The sequence below is a fragment of the Rissa tridactyla genome, chromosome 3 (genome assembly GCF_028500815.1).
Source record: "Rissa tridactyla isolate bRisTri1 chromosome 3, bRisTri1.patW.cur.20221130, whole genome shotgun sequence".
NCBI classification, from domain to species: domain Eukaryota; kingdom Metazoa; phylum Chordata; class Aves; order Charadriiformes; family Laridae; genus Rissa; species Rissa tridactyla.
The window spans coordinates 36,299,739-36,323,171 of record NC_071468.1 but is presented as its reverse complement, the minus strand read 5'-3'; the positions used below and the strand labels follow the sequence as shown (position 1 = coordinate 36,323,171).

The 23,433-nt window shown below is 37.3% G+C and overlaps 1 protein-coding gene across 8 annotated transcripts in view; it reads left to right on the top strand.

Annotated features, from left to right (window-relative positions):
* Positions 1-23,433, top strand: part of BIRC6 (baculoviral IAP repeat containing 6) — a 186,923-nt gene that overhangs the window by 15,340 nt on the left and 148,150 nt on the right. For all 8 annotated transcript variants that reach the window (XM_054196360.1, XM_054196361.1, XM_054196359.1 and 5 more), the window contains exons 2-10: positions 1,951-2,132; positions 5,059-5,196; positions 5,613-5,806; positions 7,711-7,822; positions 9,113-9,195; positions 10,310-10,532; positions 10,633-10,793; positions 12,697-12,755; positions 14,091-15,485. In XM_054196360.1, coding sequence (XP_054052335.1) covers positions 1,951-2,132; positions 5,059-5,196; positions 5,613-5,806; positions 7,711-7,822; positions 9,113-9,195; positions 10,310-10,532; positions 10,633-10,793; positions 12,697-12,755; positions 14,091-15,485 — 2,547 coding nt within the window. The remainder of the gene's footprint in view (positions 1-1,950; positions 2,133-5,058; positions 5,197-5,612; positions 5,807-7,710; positions 7,823-9,112; positions 9,196-10,309; positions 10,533-10,632; positions 10,794-12,696; positions 12,756-14,090; positions 15,486-23,433) is intronic.

Genomic DNA, 23,433 nt, shown 5'->3' with positions numbered 1-23,433 from the left:
GGCTTCTAAAAATTGGGACTATTTACACAGAAGATATTTGTTATCTGTTTGGTGGTTTAGACATAAGATTTCGCTAACTACAGAAATCATAAAATAAGAATGGTCTAGCTTGGAAAGCCACAAGGGCTGGGGCTCCTACAGGCTGCTGAACTCCTAGTCATAGGGCATGAACAGACTCCTGTGCTTGATACGAAATAAGGAAAGTGCAAAATAAAGTGTTCCTGGTGTTGGCACTGCCAGAAAAGGTGAGCTGCTTTTCCCATTTTCTCTGGGAAGGAGGAGGAGAGAAGTGATGGGTTAAAGAAAGTGTCCTGTAGTGAACCATCACTTGGATCACACTGAATAGACTGCAAACACCATGTGAATCTACTGAGGTTTCTTGTTTAGGGCATCGGTTACCTTTCAGTTTATTTACATAGTAGTTTCCAGTACATTGTTGAGACTAGTGCTTTAAAAGATGTTAAAACTTGTATTTGAGTTTTTGTTGAAACTGTTACTTTTCTGTAGAATAACTTACTTCCTTGCCTGCAGCTGTGTTGTCTGTAGAAATTCTTGTGTGAGGAGCTCCAGTGTATTGGCAAAAGTACAGTTTGAACCTAGTTGATTTGCCATTCAGAGGACCCTTTTTTGTTGAGCTAGGACTAACAACTTCTCAACTATCAAGTGATTTCAGGGCTCTTGAAGTGTTTCTGACTGTTGTAGCAATGATTACAATTGCAGTATACTTCACGCCGGCAAAGGCATATGCCCTATATTTTGAGAATATATGAGTCATTGTTTCCAAAATTTTGTTGAGAAGGGCAGCTGGCAACTATTCTCGACTTCAGTTTTCAAGAGAGGATACCACAAATGCAATGTGGTTAGATTGATGTGCCCTATATTTGGAGAAGTTTTAATTTCCGCTTAACTATATCTAAGTGTGAAGATGATGGAATTATGTAGTTGCCTTTATCTGGATGCTTTATTTGTATGCCAGCTACCTAAAGGGTGATTTTTTAATTATTCATAACAAAAACAGTATCCAGCATCTGAGGAAAGAGGAGAACAGGGATGGGACTTGATTATGCAAAATTTAATGAAACTCCTGTTCCTGTGCAACAAGAAGAGATCTATGTTGATGATCCAGCGATTTCAGCTTTGCCCTTTGGACAACGTGTCCATACACTTATACAAACAGTCTGCTTCTGTAGCAGCAGCTTACACTTTTCGTGAATTAAAGCGATATGCCTTCTACATGAGATAGCATATTACATGGATTCAGTTTTACAATCCATCCAGCCTTAGACATGTAATAATGTCAAGTTACATTGAATGTTCCTGGGGATAATATCCATTGCCACAGCCTTTCCTTATTTATCTGCTGACGGTCTTCCTCCACTCCCACCAAACTTCTCTAACCTGTTACTGATACCACGTGTGCAGCACTGAGCAGAAGAAAGCTACCTTAGTGTCTCAAGGAACATGTGTAGCATTGGCATGTGTTAAATGCTCTACTTGGTTTTCAGAAGTTTGAGTATTATTTTGCTTGATGAAATGGAGTTAATCAGCCTTAATGGTAGTTTAGCAATTTTGTTTTGGTTTTCATGCTGATTTGTACAATTTCATTCTTATTATTGGTTGTCAGCTAACATCAAGTGCATCAGGCATCTACATTAGGCTTAAAACACTAGTAGGACTAGTAGGATTCCTGATAGGAGTGGGACTTGAATGATGGCTTCCATTATAGGAATAAAATGGTTGTAATTGTTGATGGGATGCATAGATTTTGTTGGTTTGTTTTTTTTAACATAGGAAATAGAAAAGTTTGGTGGAAGTTGTAGTAGCTAAAGTGCTAGTTTTTGATCATGTCAAGAGGTAAAGATTTTGCTGAAGTGTTACATTACTTTCTGTAAGGTCTTTTGTAAAAGCTGTTTTCTAATTGGATCTTGCTTTTTTTCTTTCCCTTTGTAGCTAAACCAGGTGGACGGGTGAAATGTCAGTATATTTCTGCTGTGGATAAAGTGATCTTTGTGGATGATTATGCAGTAGGATGTAGGAAAGATCTCAATGGCATCTTACTGTTAGACACAGCTCTGCAAACGCCTGTTTCAAAACAAGATGACGTGGTTCAGCTTGAATTGCCGGTTACAGAGGTAAGATGTGGAGAGGGAAAAAAAAAAAAGAGTATGTAAATAATTCTGTCAGAAATACTGAAACCAGACGTTTGACCCTGAGTTTCTAGTGTGATATTAAGAGCATGTCACGGAAAAGTTTCTTAGTTATTAGCTGTCATAGGGCAATAGCTTTTTGCAGTTACCCATATCTTGAACAAATAAGAGATTGCATCATCAAGAGCATGTTATTTCAGATGAAAGAACTTTTTAGTGACCAGAAATAAGGACTCATTTCCAGAGCTTTATCAGTGCTTATGTGTAGAATCTACATGCACTTCCAGAAGTCCGTCTGGGCTGCTAGGCATCCTTGAATTTTTCTGTTTTAGGCTTTCAGGGGGAAAAAGACAATTAAAATCAGCTAATATGGTGTTGCTATGTGTGAAAAATTAATGCTGGAATCTTAACTTTTCTAGCTAGGTCAGTTGGCCTAATGAAAGACTTTTTTTCTCTGCCAACCTGACTTCCCTTTTATGTTTGGACTATCGCAGCTGTAACACGATTCCTCCTGGTTTGAGACAGTATAACCAAGCATTTACTATCATTTTAAGGGAATCTAATGTGTACATTTTTGCTTGGAGTGTAGTGCTTAGGATTTTGTTGCATTGGTTTACCTTCAGCTAACATAGCATTTATTAGGTAAGGTAGCACGTACGTTCTTATTTTCAAGTGTTGCCTAATGCAAGATAGCTAACAATTGCTTCTATTCTAAGGCACTTGGTGATGAGGAAAGTAGTTTTCACCTTTGTAGTGGTCGTGAAGTAAGACCTGGGAAGTAAATCTGTGCAATAATTTTAGTTGCAACTGAGACTAATTCTTTTTTTGGGAAAAGCATTGAGCATCTGCCAATAGTAATATTTAGAATAGTGCTTACAGTCGGAAAAACAAAACTGGACTACAAGATCCAGATTCTGAATCTTTAAAGCACTCTGAGGAAAGAGCACTCCCCACTCATCTCTATGGGAAATAAATTTATATTGAATTATGCACCACCAACAAAAATTTTCCTGAGCATTCATTTAAAATATTAATGTGCTCTTGAAGTATTGACTAATAGGTGCTTATTATGAACCAAGAATGTGTGTTATATATGGGGTTTTTAACTACTTGTCTTGAGTGGGAGTAACAGCAATAAAATGTTGCTTCATAGAGGTCTCCCAAAGAGAGCTTTCCAGGTCCCTGTGGCTCGCTGCCACTGGCATCATTTTTATACCCTTTGTGGGTAACTACAAAATCTTGGTACGTGTGGCTGAGTGTGAAGAGACTGACAGAGGTCAGCGTTTCCTTTCCTAAGTTTTGCTGTCACTGGTTTGCAGTCTCACATGGTTCAATACAAACCATAAGTTTGTGTCAGTTTTAGCTAAAGCTTCTTTGTTTCTAAAGAGTTTACAGACCCTTATTTCAAGGTTAAAGTAGAGCACTTCTCTGTAAAGGTCCTTCCTGTAGAAAAAGACTGGAAAATATTATAGTTCAGTAGGAACAGATTTGGGGAGTTCATGGCCAAATCAGCGAGGCGGAAGGAAAAACAGCAGCAGTCTTCATTTCTTACTTTTAAGTTTAAAGAGGAGGTGCACAGACTTCAGAAAACTTTAGTAGATATTAAGCAAATATCATACAAATGCATCAGTCCTCCTCTTTCATCATAGGAAGATCAAGAACCTTTATCCAAGCAAGAGCCTTGATTTTTTGTTAGTCTCTGTAACTTTCCTGCAAATTTTTTCACTTAAATTAAGTAGTCTTTTATACAATTGATCCGCTAGTAGTGCGTTGCATCTTTATGCATTTCTAATCAGCAACATTGACAAGTTATGATACAGCCTCTATGCTGTTTTTACTTTCCCATAAAATACTGTAAATTTATAAACCTCCACCATCTATCTGTTGTTCTTGTGTCATCAGCAAGAGACTTGGGAAGAATGAGATGCCACAAGAATTGCAATTGTTTTTTTATTGAAATCTGAGAAACAGATACAGCCTTAGCTAGGAGACTGATTTGCCTTATTTCTGTCGTTCTTCCCCTGAACTCCCCAAGGATGTAACGAAGTGGCCATTCTGCCTCGTTCTGCTTGGAGCGGTTTGTGGCTGTTTAAAGGACTGGCTGGCTGTTGCACTTGGGAAACGTTTCCCTGTATTTGTCACTTGAAAGATTTCATATAATGTTTTTCAGATGTTAGCCCACCTAACAACAGATTAGAATACCCTGTGCTTTGCACATAAAGAGTACCTTTAGATCTTACCTGTTAACATGAAGTTAGTAGACAGAGGGACAAGCTAGAAACAGATGAGACTTGGAAGAAAAAACACCTATAAATGGATGTTTATAGTGTTCTTTTCTGGATGCATTATTTCTGAGTTTTAACAATTTCTAGTTTCTAAACTAGCCTGGGGTTTTTTTTCTGCCTCATTTTTCAGCTTCATTATACTAGCATTGTAAGTAACTTATCTCAGATTTTATTGGAACGTTGTTTTCCTTGTTATCATCTACTTTTTTTAAGATACAAAGCTACTCAGAAAAATGTGAAGACTTTTGTTCTTGCTCTCACTTTTTGTCCCTAAAGCTGAATGAATGCTTTTGAAGGGAAAGTGTTGGGCAATAAAATGTCTCCTTAATAGATGTTCTGTTTTAATTGTTTCTATGACTGATTTGTTTAATATTTGGTAATATTGCCCTTGAGGGAACTTGTAGTAATAACTGCCACTGTTGCTGAAGTTTATCCATTGATTGGCCTACAAAGTAGAAATTGGAACTGCTTACTCAACTCTGTGTCTTTTATGGGAATTATGCTGATATAATATATGATAAAGTAGGATATGACAAATTACACTTCCCTGAGTAAGAAACAGGTATAATTTTTGTCTGTAGTTATTCAACATGGATGCTAACTTTTCCTGCACATCTGCATTTTAGGCTCAGCAGCTGTTATCTGCTTGCATAGAAAAAGTAGATGTTTCTAGCACAGAGGGATATGACTTATTCATCACACAACTGAAGGATGGTTTAAAAAATACCTCACATGAAACAGCAGCAAATCATAAAGTTGCAAAGGTAAGAATTTGTCTCTGTACTGTCTAATGTGGATTCCCAAGTCTAATTTGCTTGGCTGCCATTATTGAAGCATACAAAATGCTTGACTTAGTGTGGTGGATTTTGTTTGAAGAGGATGGAAGGTATTATGTGTTCCTTAGTTCTGCTGTGTGAAGTTTCACTTGTTAAGAGAACAAACAAGGTTAGTTTCTTGCCAGTAAACCCAAATAATAAACCCAACAGAGCTTAAAATCTGAAGTTACTGACTTTCCTTGCATTATGTCCATGTTGCTTTTGTGTGTCTGTTCTTGTATTACTTCTTGAAATCAAGAGAGGGTGCAAGATGTGGTTTTGCTTTTGACACTTTTGTGATCTATTTGCTGTTTAGATGTTAAAATTTTAAGATATAAACCAGGCACTTTTTTTTCTTAATTTAGTGGGCAACGGTTACGTTCCACCTTCCTCATCATGTTTTGAAGTCTGTCGCCAGTGCCATTGTAAATGAACTCAAGAAGATAAATCAAAATATTGCTGCCTTACCTGTAGCATCCTCTGTGATGGATAGGTTATCTTACCTCTTACCCAGCGCACGGCCAGAACTTGGTGTGGGACCTGGTCGATCTGTGGACAGGTATATTAAGATAAAATAAGCGATGAATGTGACCCCTTAGTTGTATCAGAGTAAGCTCTTAGATTACTTTAATTTATTTGCCAAAGGAATTAGTCCTATTCTGTACTTTCGTGTTCTTATACATACTGCTAATTAACTGTTTAATGCACAGTACACAATACAATAACGCACAATATACACAATATTACTAAACTTAGAGAAACCTTTGTGGGTGCCACAAGACTGCGTTGTTTGCATTTTGACTTTAATGCCAGGCAAATTGACTTCACTTGGCTCCTAATCCCAAAATACACTTTCAGAAAGGTGACGATTGCAGCCCTAATATAGGTCCCTAGGTGGTACTGTAACTCGTTAGTGTGATATGTTCATCTAGGCTTTATTCTTCGTCATGTTTGATTATGGGTTTTATTGGAACAGTCAGATGTGTATGACTCGTTACTTAAGTTGCTGACTTTACTCAAACTAGTACCGAAACTTTACTGGGACTGCAATGATGAGATGTTCAGAAACTGCATAGCTTTAAGAGCATATGTACAGCTCTTCTCAATGCAAAGAGAGCACTCATTTGTTTACCAAAGACAGAATACATACCATGCTGCGTCATGAGATCAGTTCCTTCATACAAGAAAGATTTATGCCCATGTTTTGTGTTTTAGACGTTTAGGAAGTTGGTACCTTTGCAGAATATACATATACTACTTCTGAACTCTCTAGTCACCTGTTATGTGTTTGGGGTCAGAGAAAATTTTACCTCAGACTGTTGGTTCATCTCTTCCTGATCCAAGTGATATTGTGTACATAAGTGAGCAACCCATTATTTTAACTTCCATAAGCCAAGACTAGTTAGAATACTGATAAATTTTATAAATCTATAAATTATTTCCTTCTTGAAAGTTTTTACACAAATGTTATTTTGCAAGCGTATTATAATTTCTTACAGCTCAAATACTTCAGTAAATTTTATTTCATTCATCTCTTACTTCCCTTCCCCAAGCCTTCATGCCTGCCTGTACCTCGCCATGTTGTATTTTTGATTAGAGCTCTCCAAGATCTGTCTCTTAAGATGGTATAATTGGCAGGGAAGTTGGACTAAATGGTCTCTGAAGGTCCCTTCCAACCCCTACCATTCGTGTGATGACGTGTGATAACGTCAAGTTAAGACAGCCCTCGTGGGTGTTGCAAGAATAGTTTACTTCCTTCGCTTCCTGGAGAACAAACTGTCAAAGAAAAAGAAAAGCTGATAGTTGTTTCTTAGGTACTATTTCAGATGAGGAACATGCACTGAGTGAAGGTGGAAAAGAGAGGAGCTGCTTTTCTTTGTAGATATTGAGTTGCAGAGGAGTTTGTATTTTGTGACTGAGTAGTTTATAATTTTTAAGTATTATAATATGCAGTGAGGGACGGATGTTGGGGGATTTTGTACCGTGTGTTCAGTTAAGCCTAAAATATCACTTTGGAGTATTTTTAAATATGCGTACTCATATCTGTTCAACTAATAAACCCAATTTTTTGCTGCAGTTGTTATGTTAAAAAAACAAACTCTCTAGCAGTTATATTAGGCTAGGGTCTGCATCTTCTCTAAATGCAGAGTAGCTTTCGATATCTGATGCTTTCCTGCAGTTAGACCAAATCGGTTACATGGAAGCTTATTTTATTAATCTTGCTTTTAAGGCCCGTAGGTTGTTTTATTGCTTTTGGTCTTTTGCTGAGGATGTACTTTAGGCAACCCGAGTGAGAGAACTTTGTAACTTTTCTGTAATTGTCAATGATAGTTTTAAGTTATCTATAACTATCTGTGGTATTTCTAATGGTTACTAAAGCATTGAAAATATCTCATAAATAGCTTGCTTTTTTTTTATTCTAAGTGGCAGTTTTGGGTAACATATAACTTTTCATCTTTCTAGGTCTTTGATGTATAGTGAAGCTAACAGACGAGAGACATTCACTTCATGGCCTCATGTGGGTTATAGGTGGGCACAGCCAGATCCTATGGCTCAAGCTGGGTTCTATCACCAGGTAAAGGGTTTAGTTGTTCTTAGTATGAGTTCCTTAGGGAGCAGGGGAAAAAGTCCTTTTTTTTTTTTTTTAAAATTAATTAAATGGATTCCTTCAATGATACAAAAACCATGATGAAAAAGTTTGTCATTCAGCGCTTTTCAAGTCTCAGGTTTTTTCCGTGCCTTGAGGTTGCTTCTGTTTTTTGTACAGATCACAGAAAATACTGTCCTGAACTTCAGCATATAAAACAAAAAGTATCAAATTGATCTAAGTTAAACAACAATAATGAAGATGAAGTTGGTTGTTGTGTAGAGTCTCTGTTTCTCCTTGTTAAGATTGTTGAGTAAATATTCTTACTTTTTATATTATTAGTAAAGCAAAAAAAAGCAGTAAGCTAGATGTTGGAGTTCTCTAACTGTACTCTCCTAGCGGGACTTAAACTGTGTTGTAACAAACAATGGTCCTAGGTCACACTACTGAATTATTAAGCTTAGTGAATAAATACAACCTCAACTTTTTATTCCACTACTTTTGCTTATTTCCATTTTTCATTCTTTGAAATTATTTCTGCTATAAAAAAAAAATTGTGATGTGGATTTACATAACAATGGGTAGGCAGTGCATATAATTTGACATCAATATTATCTGCCTCATTACGTCAACTGCAAAGCCTGATAGGTGCAAGTGGATAACGTTTTTGGAGTATTTCTTAAGCTTGTTCAGGAGAAGAAATGCAGGGTATTCATATGTTAGAATTGCATCTGCATGTTCCCAAGCATATCTTGGCAACTTGAAATGTGGTCAAGAAAATACTAAATTTTAAGAGAATGGAAGTTTGCATTCTTTTCCACTTCGGCTAGTGACAACTGCTCTTTGCAGAGGAGTGATACAGAATGCTTTCTATTCCAGCAGATTGAAGGCGTAATAGGAAATATTTGTTTAACCTATCTTTTTCCAAGCATGCAGATGTACAGTTATTCTGCTGATGTTCTAAATTTTTTTGAACCTTCTGAACTTTTTCCAAGGGGACAAAAAAAAGTCTTAGCAGTTTTGCTGAGTTCTGTTCTATGTCTGTGTCATTTTTATGCAGTGGCTTGCACGGGTGTTGGTTCTGAATCTCTTCTATAGTAATGTGGTGTATCCATTTTTTTCTTTTTTTTTTTAAATGTGAAATACTGCTACTTTATAGTATGTAATTTATGGTGCTTTGCTATGACACTAGGAGAAGGAGGGGACTTGATCACTTAGTTAAAGTGTTTTGTAGTACACAGCTATATACGTTTCAAGTGTTTCTTTGTATTTTTATAGCCTGCTTCATCAGGAGATGACAGAGCCATGTGCTTTACCTGTAGTGTGTGTTTGGTATGCTGGGAGCCCACAGATGAACCTTGGTAAGTTAATGATGTTTGGAGTAGAGTAGGACTGTCACTGACAAGAATGGATTTCCAGTATGATTCCATGGGACAAATCACACATTAATTTCCTGTGCTATGTCAAACTTCTTTGTAATACTAAACCCGAGAAGTTGTAGTTGGTTTTATTTCTTAATTCTGATTTGCCTGTTTAATTTGAAATTGTTCCAAGGCGAAGATGGCAGCCAACTTTTCTTTGCAGGGATCTAAACTCAATCTTCTGTATGACTGTGGTGACTAGAACACATTTTAAAGTTCTTAAACTGCAATGGCCATGCAGTGCATATTTGCCTTTTATGTCAAGTTGCAAGATCCGTTACTAGTTTCCTGAATCAGCTAAAGTTGCGCATAGGAACAAAAATGCAGGACCTTATACTGATTTTAAAAGGGTTCTCAATGTAATTTTTGTTTTGTTTATTTGGTAATTTATAATTGTGATTTGAGCATGTCAGATTCATGACTTGCTGGAAACTTTGCCTTGTAATATTATCCTCATAATCCTTGTCTCCACCTTTTCCTTGTTAGTTTCCATATATTTTGTAGTAGTGTAATTGCTCTTTGCCATGTCTCTGCCTTAGGTATATATTGAGATTAGAAGGTTTTTTTCATGGTTCTTAGTCACTGTGTCATTCAGAACTGTGTTCAGTTTTGATTGGTTTAAGTCTGGATGTAGAACTAAAGACTGGACGTTGCTTCATCTTACTAAGGCTATTTATAATAATATCACATTGGTGTTCTAATGTACACTCTATAGAATTTAGTTTGCACTTCTCTTCATGAGGACATTACGGACTACTGCCTATACGACAATTATTTTTTTAAATGGACTAATTATATTAAGAGCACTGTGTGTAGATTCCTCCATTTGAATATGAATATCCATTAAGTGGTCAAAGGCTTTAATACAGTCTGCTATTGAGAAACAGCAGGGAAAGCTGCATTAGTAACTTCAGAACTCTCTTGTATGGTTGACTGCAGTACAGTTCAAACAGTTCAGTTTCAGCTTCACTTCAAGGGCTGAGTTTGTATATGATGTGTATATTTTTCACAGTAAGAAATCAATCTTTGCTATGTTTGCTTTTAATATGAAAAGGTCTGAACATGAGAGACATTCCCCGAACTGCCCATTTGTCAAGGGTGAGCACACTCAGAATGTACCTCTTTCAGTCACACTGGCAACAAGTCCAGCACAATTTCCCTGCACAGATGGCACTGACAGAATAGCCTGCTTTGGATCTGGAAGTTGCCCTCATTTTCTAGCTGCTGCAACAAAACGAGGAAAGATCTGCATATGGGATGTCTCCAAACTTATGAAGGTATATAATATAAACAACCAGGTTTTATTAACTATTTACTGATTAAGCATATCTTGATTTAAACCAAAGACCTCTTCTGTTTTTTGTTGTTATTTCTCAGGTCCACTTAAAATTTGAGATCAATGCATATGATCCAGCTATTGTGCAGCAACTGATGTTATCAGGAGAACAGAGCTCAGGGGTTGACTCAAGGAGACCAACACTAGCTTGGCTAGAAGATTCATCCAGCTGCTCAGATATACCAAAATTAGAAGGAGACAGGTATGCCAATCTACAAAATTAGAAATACGAAATGCTGCTGTGTAAGTGATAAATGCCATTTAGTCAAGTCATGCTTTGTGAAACATGAGATTGGTAAGATTTTTTTTTTTTAAACACTGTGTATCTGTACACAATTCAGCTCTTCAAAAACAATAATCTAAATTTCTGTCTTCAAAGCCAGTTCCATCTTATTCCTGCTGTTTCAGTTTTTATACTCCACTAACAGAGAGGTACCAAATCTCATTGCTGCCCTGTGCTGATGTTCCAGATGCAGAGAAAAAAGAGAAAGGATTATAAGTTTTGGAACAGCTTTTCATTTTAGTTATGGATTATGCGGTTTGGGTTTTGAAAGTGAAGACTACTGGCAGACTTCTGGAACATGCTTTTCTCCGATTGCTTCTCTGTAGTTTCTGGTTATGTCATTCTGAAAATAAATGATGTGGGCGTGCTAGGAATTGCTTTCATTTTGTACCTTTAACCACGTGCATACAGGCTCTATAAACAGTTACACAGTCCTGTCGCAAACTTTTAGATAAGCTAGAGGGTATGCCAGTGCTTAGAAAGTGTCATGTGAAAAAAAGCAGTATTCTTTCATTTATGCTTCTTACAGTCTCTTACTGGAAACTATTTTCTCATATTACCAAAACTCAAACGAAAAAGTGAATGATTATTGGAAAGCTTAGGACAAAAGGTGTTTGGGGAGCCTTGCTATTTTTCTGAATGTTTCTTCTTAAACTTCAGCATCATGGAAAGTAACAGTAGTGCTACATGCACAGGAAAGTAAGTCTTTGGTTTTAAGCTTGGTGTGATTCCCATATTACTGTAGAGCAAATGTGAAGCTTGCCGTTGTGAAGAGGGTATGTAGAAATGTGGGCAACATCAGAGTGTGGGGCCTAACAGCTGCTGGGGCCTCGACTTCCACTGTAGCTTTAGGGCTGTAAACACCTTGAGAGTTAAAGAATTAAGCAAATTTAAAGAGCTGATTAAAGGATAGTTACAATCATACTGCGAAGAACTAAGTGTCTTTCACTTCACTTAACCTACGTGAAATTTACTATCACTTTCCAACTCAAGAGGAAGCTGGATGAGAATCAAAGTATTGAATTGTCGCTGTCTTGTTGTGAAGTAAAGGTTGATCAGGTTTGAGCCAGAAAAGATCTCTTTCTTGGGCATGAGGAAGCATCCAGTTTGTTCAAATTTGGGGATCCAGCTAGGCACTGTGAGTAGTTATACCTGAAGCTGCAAAGGCACTACTGTTCTTCCTGTGTGTGAAGAGTCTGTAATAGAACATCGTTTCTTATGTTGGAGAAGCCAGATGCGTAAAATCTTCGTATATTCTTAGAACTACTGAAGGGCCTATTTCTCTTGAAGGGGTGTATTGAACAGAATCTGCCTTTATGAAAAAATTATTCATCTAGTAGTGTTTTTAAAAGCAACACGCTGTTCATACACCCTTTCCATACTAGCTACAAAATCGCCTTGATAGAATTGAAGACCAGTCTGGCAGCTCCAGTTTTCAGAGACTGTTTTGAGGAGCTTTGAATAAGGTCCCATCAGTTTTTAGAGGTTTTGCCTGGTTGGTTTTGTTTATCTTGGAAAGACTCCTGAGAACTGGCTTTCATTTTAATTCCATTTATGTCTGAATTGTTGTGAATACAATAGTAGAAAGAGGCAAATAGAAAGCTTGTCTACTGGTTCAATGAAGGAGGAAAAAAAAGTCTTTATATTGTTAGTGTCTGTGAGGAGCTCATCAATGGGCATACAATGCTTACTAAAGAAATTCCAGCTTATAATGCACATTGTATATTTTACTAAATTATTTTTTCAATTTAATTGAAAACAAGAACGCAGCTATAGTGTACGTGGTGTCATTCATGCTTTTTTTTTTTTTTTTTTTTTTTAGTGATGACCTACTGGAGGATTCAGACAGTGAAGAGCATTCCAGATCGGAATCTGTGACAGGTAGGTTATATCTGATCCATGTGATAGTTTAGAGGTCAGGAGGGCAACTGTTCTCAGGCTTTTAAAAAAGCCCTGTCAAAAGCAAAGGATATTGTATGCATTATAATAGAAAAAAGAAGAAAGATTGACCTTGCAAGCAATGCCAATATTTAAGTCACTGTTTGTGTGGTGGAGAGATGACAGACAGGAGAAAAGAAGAATCCTACTTTGTTGGTTAATAAATGTCTTATTTGACAACAAGCATTGCTTATCTTGCTGTCAATAAAACACACAAACCAAGTTAAAAGAACTTGCTTAGAACAGGAACAAATTATAGTTGTACAAAAGCCTTTAAATTCAGGGGACTGCCAGAGAGGATTCCTGTATCTTGATTGTTTCCCTGTGGGTGTGCACTTTGATAGAGTATTTCTTTTCCTGAATAAAGATTTCATGTGGAAGCAGAACAGTGCTATGCACAGTGTTCTTGTATTATTTTCTTAGAAGTTGAATCAGAAATTTTGATGGGAGGGAGGATTACGTGCTTATTTTCCATAATACAGTTTACGTCTTTGAATAAGGATCAGCAAGTGGGGAAAAAAAGAACACGTGCATGTGCATCCACAAGGATTTTTTTTCAATGAACGTATTAGCAAAGGTGGTACTCTGGCATTTATGCTTAAATCACCTCTTAATCTGGTTTTGTACTGTGTCCTTTCTGATCTTTTAAATCTTGATGTTACTTAGTTGAACTCTTCTGATGCATTGTTATTCTTGCAGTACCGTTTAATTTGATCAGGCTATCTCTTCTAAGTTTTCACTGGGTTTTGTTTTGTAATAGCCTGGCGTTCTTTCTATTAAGTGATGTGTTACATGGTGGGTAGTACCAAGTTTTAGAGTAAAATGACATGTTTTTCAACTGAGATTGGAGAACGAATCCGCAGAATTGCAGATATTTGATGGTACTGGATTGTCTAGGAAGGAAGGGGAATAATATATGGCAGAACATGAATTGTGTTAGTTAGATTAGTTGTATTGCAGTATGGTGGTCTAGCCAAGTAGAGTAATTGGTAGAAAGATAGTGCTGTTAACTGGGAGACTTGTTACAAAGGCTAATGTCCTGTTGTCTTTACTTTCACTCTTGTTGATAAAATTAGGAGAACCATTAGTCTATGCGGAAGGAATATTTCTGTGCCTCTTATGGTTTCTTGACTCTCAAATCTTGAACATACGGAATGTTTTAACATATTGAAACTCCAGAGCAGTGACTTTTTGCTTATTTATGAGGATAAGTCCGTAATATATGCAATATGATTCCTTTTTTGAACATATATTATGTTAAACATTTTTGTTTTAAAGGGCATACATCACAAAAAGAAACGATGGAAGTCAGCCTTGATATAACAGCTCTCAGTGTTCTTCAGCAACCTGAAAAACTTCAGTGGGAAATTGTTGCAAATGTTCTGGAAGACACGGTTAAGGATCTAGAAGAACTTGGGGCAAACCCCTGTTTGGCCAACTGTAAGAGTGAAAAGATGAAGGAAAAACATCTAGAACAACACAACATTCCCTTTCCTTGTTTATTAGCTGGAGGTCTATTAACATACAAATCACCTGCTACCTCTCCTGTTAGCAGTAACTCTCAGAGGTCACTGGATGGCTTAAGTAGGACTCGAGGTGAGAGTGTCTCGGAACAGGGATCAACTGACAATGAATCCTGCACTAACTCAGAACTGAATTCCCCTCTGGTAAGGAGGACTTTACCTGTATTGCTGCTATACAGCATTAAGGAGTCTGATGAAAAAGCAGGAAAACTCTTTTCACAGATGAACAATATTATGAGTAAAAGTATACACGATGATGGTTTCACAGTTCCACAGATCATTGAAATGGAGCTGGACAGTCAGGAACAGTTGCTGTTACAGGATCCCCCTGTGACTTACATTCAGCAGTTTGCAGATGCTGCAGCCAACTTAACTTCTCCGGACTCGGACAAGTGGAGCTCTATGGTTCCCAAGCCTGGGACTTTGGTTCAGTGCCTGCGTCTGCCAAAGTTTGCAGAGGAGGAGAACCTGTGTGTAGATTCAATCACTCCTTGTGCAGATGGAGTTCATTTGTTAGTAGGACTGCGGACTTGTCCTGTCGAATCTCTGAGTGCAATAAATCAAGTAGAGGCCTTGAATAATTTAAATAAATTAAACTCGGCATTATGTAATAGAAGGAAGGGGGAGCTAGAATCAAGTCTTGCTGTAGTGAATGGCACGAGTATTGATGTAATCCAACATGAGTCACCAGCAGATGTACCAACTCCTTTAATAATTCAACCTGAACAGAGAAGTGTTAGTGGTGGATACCTAGTGCTTTATAAGATGAATTATGCCACTAGAATAGTTACTCTAGAGGAGGAACCGGTAAAAATCCAGCATATCAAAGACCCCCAAGACACAATTACCTCAATGATTTTGCTCCCACCAGATATATTGGATAATCGAGAGGATGACTGTGAGGAGCCTGTAGAGGAAATACAATTAACTTCTAAAAATGGCAGTGGGAGAGAGAGAAGATCTGAGATCTCTACTCTTGGGCACCTGGTAATAACTACTCAGGGAGGATATGTAAAAATACTAGATCTTTCGAACTTTGAAATTCTGGCCAAAGTGGAGCCACCTAAAAAAGAGGGCACTGAGGAACCAGATATGTTTGTCTCTGTGATATACTGTTCGGGCACAGACAGATTGTGTGCGTGCACCAAAGGTAAGACTTTTCTTAAAAAAAATTTTTTTAATGTTTGAATTGACTGTATTTGGATTATATTATAGAATATTAGAATCTAAGTTTCAAAACAGTCCAAATTCCATTGAATTTGTGTACAGTTTAATTCTCTTCTAGGAAACATGGACTCTAGTTAATTCCTCATTTTAAATGTAGATTTTAATCTCTAAAATGGGAATAACTCTTGGGTATGTTCAGTATACTGGTAAATTTATTCTTGTAGAGGCACAGATTTTCTTAAATCGAAAGCAAATGAAAGTAATTCTTGTATGTAATTGTTTCAGTGCTAGAGATCCATGTTTCGGAAAAATGTCTCCTGTTTGTAATTGGCGATATTCAAGAGGGTAGAGAAGATAATGCTTTTATACCTTATTCAATTGATCAATTGCATCTTCTTTCAAATAGGGCTGCTGGTTCTGTTACAGGTCTTTGCAATTGGGATTACGCTTTCTTGAGCATGAGAACCAGACTATCCATGCAGGATTATTAAACCTTTTTCAAACTGAACATGAGGCATTTTGGGGGAAGGGTATGAGGGGAGCGTAACTCAAGTCCAGGCAACTGCTACTTCGTAGAAGCCCCTAAACCACCCTACACCTCCCCGCCTCCTCGTGTCACACTGGGGCAGTGGAAACAGCTCTGGCTGGCATCCAGCTGAGTTCCTCCATGCACCAATGTCTCATTTAGTTCTCCTGCGCTTGAATGTAGCTCTCGTGGAAGTGCTTAGCCTCTCAGATGGGCTAAGCTGATGGGATGGTTCACACATTTGAAATGAACTCCCACCAATATTATGTTGAATTTTATTTCTACCAGAAGATTTTGAATTGACATGTTTCCTCCTTTCATCATGTCACGTTGATTACACAATCCTCTATGAGCGATTGTTAAATTCAAATCAGATTTACCTGTTATTTTCAACAGATAACATCAGGCTTATTGTAAAAGATCTCATGTCTGTTAAGGCCCTGTGTTGATCACTTACCTACCAAGATTTTTAGCAGTGGAGATTTTATATTTGCTTTTTTAGTGTGGATGAAAACATCAGGTATTAGCAACTATTATTTATGTTTGCAGATTCCCAACGGAAACATTCATATTTACTAAATTGTTCTCTTTTGGTAACTGCATTTGAGGAAATGTCTTATTAAACATTTTTAGCTTTATTTAATAATGCACGCTTTTCCTAGTTAAAATGAAACTCTAACTGAAAGGTTAATTGTCTTTGAAAACTGTTAGTATATCATATCCATGTCATAATGTTTTTATCTATACTTTGCTGATCAAACTGCAGTCCCATTTAAAAAAAAAAAACCAGACCTTGCTAAGGTTTTTCTTCTACAGAATTGTACTACTAATTAATTTCTTTCTTACATCAAATCTATTCTGTCTGTCTAGGGTTTTAAGATTAATGATAAAAGTTAAAGGGCTTATCGTGACTGTGCACGGTACTTTCCCATCCAGTGTTAGCGTGTTTGGTAATTCTATTGTTGTAGCATTTGGTATTATCTAAACCTGTTTTGGGACTTTGATTGTAAGATATGCAGGTCTGTTGAGTTGGGAGCATTTATTCTGTGTGCGTAGGAGTATTTGTCTCTTCTGCCTAGATAACCACCACCTCTGTTACTGACTGGAGAATACTTCATCTTCCTCATAATAGAAAAGCACGTCATTCTGCTTTTTCAGTGAATATCTCTGTATTTTTTCCTCTCTGAGAGTGTTGTAATATCCGTCTAGTAATTTATAAATAGCTTTGCTGTGACTTCTTTTTTTCTTGATGCCTTTAAGATGACTCGGATTTTCGTTTTTTCCTTCTGCAGTCCTATGTGCCACAGGTATCCCTCTGCCTTCAAGTTTCCTCTTTTGAATATAGTCCTTTGATAACTCTTAATTTTATATTTTTTTATCTGTTGAATTATTCTTATCGTTCGTTTACACCCGCTGCTCCTCCATTTGGATCTTGATTTTCTGTTCTGCAGCCAGATTAGAATGAACTTCAGAATTCTTTATTTTCATTGTTTAAATGTTTTTAGAAGCTTTCAATTTCTATTCCTTTTTAAATATTACAGTCACTTCTTGTGGTATAATTTTTCTCACTTTTGAGAAATTAAGTCAAAAAGCCATCATAAATATTTAGGAACCAATGTCCATTAGACACCTGGATTTCAGGGTCTGATACCAGAGTCTGAAGCCTCGGAGTCCTAACCTTATGCCTAAATATGAAGATTTGTAAAGAATGGCTTGATCTTAAATGTTTATAAATAACAGTACTGCATAAAATTCAGGAATACTAAAAGAAAAACCAAATTAAAAAGCTCAACTATTAATATAGCTTTTCAATCCTACATCTTAATGTACATTTGAAAAACAATTGAAGGAATAAATTTTGCATAATTTTTCTTGTTTTGAATCATAACCATCCTGTAATCTTTCTGCGTAAGTGAGTGAAATTGCTTGCTTACCTGCTAGGCAGATGAAGATTATATTTTTTTTCTTCTTAAATGCAGTTTTCTTAGGCTTCTTCCAAAATCACTTTGAGGTCTTAGCTCCTCTATATTTACTACCATGTATGGGATGGTGGCTGCAGTCTGACAGCATTAGGAGAATATGTGTTGAAAGTAGAATAGCTATATTCACTGATGTATTTAATGTTAATCCTTCTAGCAAGTAGCTAGAAGACATAAGTGAAAATGCAGGTTTGGAACCTACATGCACTGGAAATGCTTGGATGTTGTTGGAAAACTATTCAAGAATATAAACTGAGCAGTATATTCTTTCCTGTTTACTTGCTTGGATGGTGGGAGTAGGCAAAGAGGTACTTTAATGTCTGAAAGTTTTGGATGTAGAATAGCTGCTTTTTTTTTCTGCTGCTCCTGCTTGTTGACATATTATTATCATTGGTAGATCGTGTAATTTTTCCCGTAGCTGCCTCTAAGATATAACTGAAAAGAAACCTCTGTGTGAATGGGTGTTTCAGGGTTTGAGTCCTTTCATGTAAGGATGTTTTAGACCTTCATTTGACATTATCCATCTTTGTGAGTTGGGAATAATTATTCTTATCCCGCTTCAAAAGGAGGTTTCCTCTTGGTGTCAGCTTCAGGTGCTTCTCTCTTTCTGCAAGGATTACCTGGAGTTGACCTCTGGGGGGAAATATGCAAGTATATTCTTGGTTCCAGTTCTGTTAAGGAAACATGGTGGACTTTAACGTCTTTGTATTTTGCTTTCTTCTCTTCCCCTTGGCCCAGGTACACTATACTTAATATCCCTCTTAGTAGTGCTTTGTGTGTTATCATATGGGAGTTTTAAACATTTTGTCTTGTGTTGTTAATATAAAACAGCTTTAATTCTGCTTTTGCAGCATCCAAAATAATCCAGAATTCTTTATTACAAAACTATGCAGTAGGCTGACAGGTATTGTTTTTGAATAGGGTTACAGCTATAGGGTCATCTTTTGATGATATTTGAAGCCTGTTATCTGGTATTTAAGAGGATCACATATAGTTTGTTTTGGATGTATAAATTTCCAGAACTACGGTTGTCACCACCTTCTTAAAGTCTCAGTTTTCACCTAACCATATTTCTTTTTTTAAATTACAGTCCTATCAAAAATTACTGAAGAAAGCGGTTCACACCATACATCCCACTTTCTTCTTTTGTTGGGTTTGTTTTGAATTGTTTTCTTAGTTTAGCTGCTTAGCTGTGTTTGCCGTTCAGGTAATTTTGTTGAACTTTGCTTTAGAGTATGGAAGGAGGTGGAAAAATGGACGTATCTGAAATGTTCCTTTTTTACTCTAACATAAAGGTGCAAATCGCTGCTTGTAGTTTGGGCAGTTTTGAAAATTATGCATGCTTGTGTTTCTGGGAGTATTTTTAAAAAGATCATTAAGAATTGTCAATTTTCTGTCTTTCATTGCTACTGATGTTCTCCCTTGTCAAGTTAGAGAGCTTCAGACACTGAAGTTCCTGAAGAAGTATTAATGAGTAGGAAAGTGAGGTGGCATTTCAGCCAAATGCTACGAGAAGTGGAAATGTTCATGTTGTTGGGGTGAAACAGGTACTTCCCTGCCAGATGGTCAGGTTGAGTAGGTGTTAAAATCTGTGTGATCTGTTTGAGTGCTTGAGTTCCTTCTAGTGAGTGAAGCATTCCTGCATTGTGACATTTGCAGTCTAATTTTTTCACTAATCTACTTTTTGAATGTCTGTGGTGAGTGAAGGTTTTACAGTAAATCATTTTCCTGTGGAGTCCCACTGAAAATGCTAGTATTTGTTTTTGCATTACATCTAAGGAAATATTTCTCAACAGAAACTCAATTTGATTTTTAAGAAGTGGTTCTTCAGTAGTCCCCTAAACTCATTTAGTTATATTTTCAGTTTAATTTTTTGGAAGTCATTTGGTGAAAAGCAGGGGGGAAAATGACGTTTTTCTACTTGTTTTCATCATAAGAAAGAAAAACTTTAGTGTCTTCTTGATCTAGCAGTTCTCTTTTCTGTCTATATTGCTTCAGCTGACAGCTCCAATTGAAGTTCCCCTAAACAGCTTCTCGCACATAGCTATTCCTATATTGCATCAGGTCTTTTGAATATTGGGGTTTTTTTAATTAATCAGAGTTGGAAGCTGTAAAAGAAAACCATGAACACTGAATGTAATCCATCATGTACATTTGTATCTTACTGATTGTTTTACACTTCCATTTATAAGCACTTTTTCCTTTAGGTGTCTGTTTTGTGATTCTGCTTTTTTTAATCTTCTTTTCTATATGCATAATTCTCCTAAATTCTTGCCTGCAGTGTTATATTATAACAAGAGTTTTTCTGATCCCTGCCCTTTGTTGGAGAAAGTGTTTTTTTTCAGACTGAAGTTTGGTATGTTGAAAGTGAGTTGTCTGTGCTAATTTTTCTGGTTGATAGCCTGGCAGAACTGGATGTCAGTTTTATACATTTCAGAATTGATTCCCCCAAATCCTGTACCTTTCAATTAAAACAGATTTCTTGCTCTTGAGTTGTATATAGTGTATGAACTACTCTCCCTAGATTTTTTTCTGGTTTTGTTTGGATGTCTTATTTGTCTTTTCCATGTCATTAGGCTTTGCCAGCTTTGCATACTGGTGTATTTGAAGTTCAGGACTCAATTTAGTGTTTTCAGTTTTCTGCCTTCATAGGCAACGCGGTCTAACAGGACTGGGGAGAGGTCGAGTTTTTCCACATCAAAATTAGTGTTGGAAGTGATGCCAAGCGATCATCTTCAAGTCAGGATCAATAACACCCATTCAGAACCAGAGTACTGATCAGCCTGTTTTTGAAGATCTTCCACGTGGAGATTTAAGAGTCTACTCGTGAAATTTCTTCTGTTGCGTGCAGTCCTCGATGATATTTTTTTTTTTTTCTTAGAGTATAGCCTGTATCATCTTTGCTGATTGGAGTCATTACTGTCCTCTATGAACATGGCAAAGAGATTGCTTCAAAAAAGGAGGAGAAGACAGAGTTTATTTAGGTACTGTCCTTCTCCAACCATTTATTTCCTTAAGCTGAATATCTCCAATCCTTTTAAACTTTCCTCAGGGGCATTGGAAAAAACCCAACCCTTAATCTCCCCTCTCAAAAGACCTGCTCAAGTCAGTCCACATGTTTCTTGGCGAGATACCCAAACCTAGGCACAGTAATCCTACGTATGTCTTTGAATGGAACAGAAGAATTCCTTAGCAGCTCTGCAGTCTGTACATGCCATGTGTGCATATACATAGTGGGATGTTTGCACTTTAGAGCAGGAAATTGAATCAGGTTTATCTTCTGACTCATAAGAGCCTCTTTTAAAAAACTGCTGGCTAGCTGATTTTTCTTCATTCTGTAATAGTGCATTTAATTATTTCTCGCTTGGCATAGTAGCTTTCACTTGTCCCTATTCAATTGCATTCTATTTTTTCATAAGCTGGGATGGAATTTTACAGCTGAAATCTCCAAGAATAGTGTAAATTCTGGTGGAGTGAGGTTTTGGGGAGGCTTTCTTGAGGACATTTTTCAAGTGTTCTGAACAAGTATGTTTAGAGCTCACCCTTTCTCTACAGCCCAGTGGTGAGACGTGGAGGGCTAGAAGTGATCTAGTGAATAGTTTCCTGTGGGTATGCCTTCGTTTTCTTAATTTCTTCAATTGTTCGGGTTCAACTATGTCCTTGTGTTGTGATTTGCAATCGGCGATTGTATCACTCTTCCAGACTCCTGCCAGGGTGTAGGATACGTTGAGGATACTGAACGTTTCACCAGGTTGGCTTTGACTGCAGTGACCTCGTCTCTGACATGTTCTCTAACTTGTGCCAATGCTGCTTTCCTGGAACCAGTAACTGTTTTGCCAGAAGGACGGTTGGAATTTATTTGGATGGATTTATGGTTCTTATGTTCTGTTTGTATAACCCAGCAGCTTCTTGAGTCCAAGAAAATTACAGATTTAAAAGTGTTTTGAATGTGTTACCCATTACTTTCGGGAAGTATAGTGATGGTGGTTTCCAATTCATCTCCTTTGTGATCACTGAGTACATCAGTGTCAGCTTTCATATCTTCTTGGTAGTGCAACAGAAGCATTTATTGCCTCTGCCAAAGTGATAGAAGCAGAGGAGTCTTCAGGTAAACTACTACTTACTATGTTTGCTACTTGGCTAGAATCAGAAAGCACGAGATGAGTCACTGTTTCAGCCTAGTAGTGCATACCATGAGCCAGTAGTAATGCTTTCCCCCCCCACACACCATGACTTTTGCACAGATTTCTTTTCCTGGCGCTTGACTGTAGGAACTATGATATCCTTGAAACAAAATTAAGCATGCATCATCAGAACGTCGTCTTTGGATGTTCTAGGAGAACAAATGCCTCCTTTGTGATACAGAAACAAAGCCACCTACAGGATTTTGGAAAGCATGCATAAGTACCAATAATTTTGTAGGCTAATACTGTGTAACTGAAGTTCATGATAAACTTCTTTACAGAAGCTTTTTAAAAACAAATATGAGGAAGTGAGATATCTCAAATTTAGCACAAAATTTTTCTTGGAAAAGTGCTGGAGTCTTTCAGGAATGCAGGGATCGTGACTCTCTCTTCCTCTTGTAGTGTGAATTAAATGGTAAGGATGTTTGTTGTTGCTGTTAATTAGCGACAGAAACTCAGAAACTTGGTTTAAGAACCAAGGTTTTGTTTCTTTTAAAACCAAACCCTACCCAACAATCTACAGAATAAGTGAGACCTTGGCATAACTTTCCCTTAGAAAAACACACAACTTTCTGAAGTTCTCCAGTGTTTCTCCTTCTGTGAGCCATAAAACTGGCAGATGGTGCAAATCAGTAGGTTGAACTTCCGTTGCATGAGGGTGTACTTTATTTCCAGGACGGGAGATTATCTGGTTTTGGTTGTTGAGATCATTCTGATCATTGATCTTTGAGCACTAAACAGAATAGGAAACAAACTGAGGTTTGGCTTATTACCAAATGAAACTGTCAAGGTCTGTTTTTTCTAATGTGTCCCTAATTCTCTTTGTTTGAGGAAAATTGCTCGTTTGTGAGCTGTTTAATTTTAAGGAAACTCATTATAAGTGTTATTTGCTAGAACTACTTTTTTTTCCCCTCCACACTTGGGATCTACTGTTCTGCACCGGGCGCGGGTGGGTTGGGGCTGAGAGAGGGGCGGTACAGGCTTCTTACTGGATCTCAGGGAGAAAGGCCTCACCAACAAATGGCTTAACGGCCTAATGAAGTAGCTGTTTTAATAAGAGAAATGTAGATAGTGAGAAAGTCTCACATCCCTTCAGATGCTGTGAGCCCTCCTTTCGTGCATTGTCACCCAGACCCTGAGTGGATTTTCCCACAGCACACTGTGCAGATCCTGTACATGGAGAGCTTCTTCCTTGTTGGTTGTTTGAGCTGTTATTTTCCTCTTTTTATTCTGTCTTGTTAA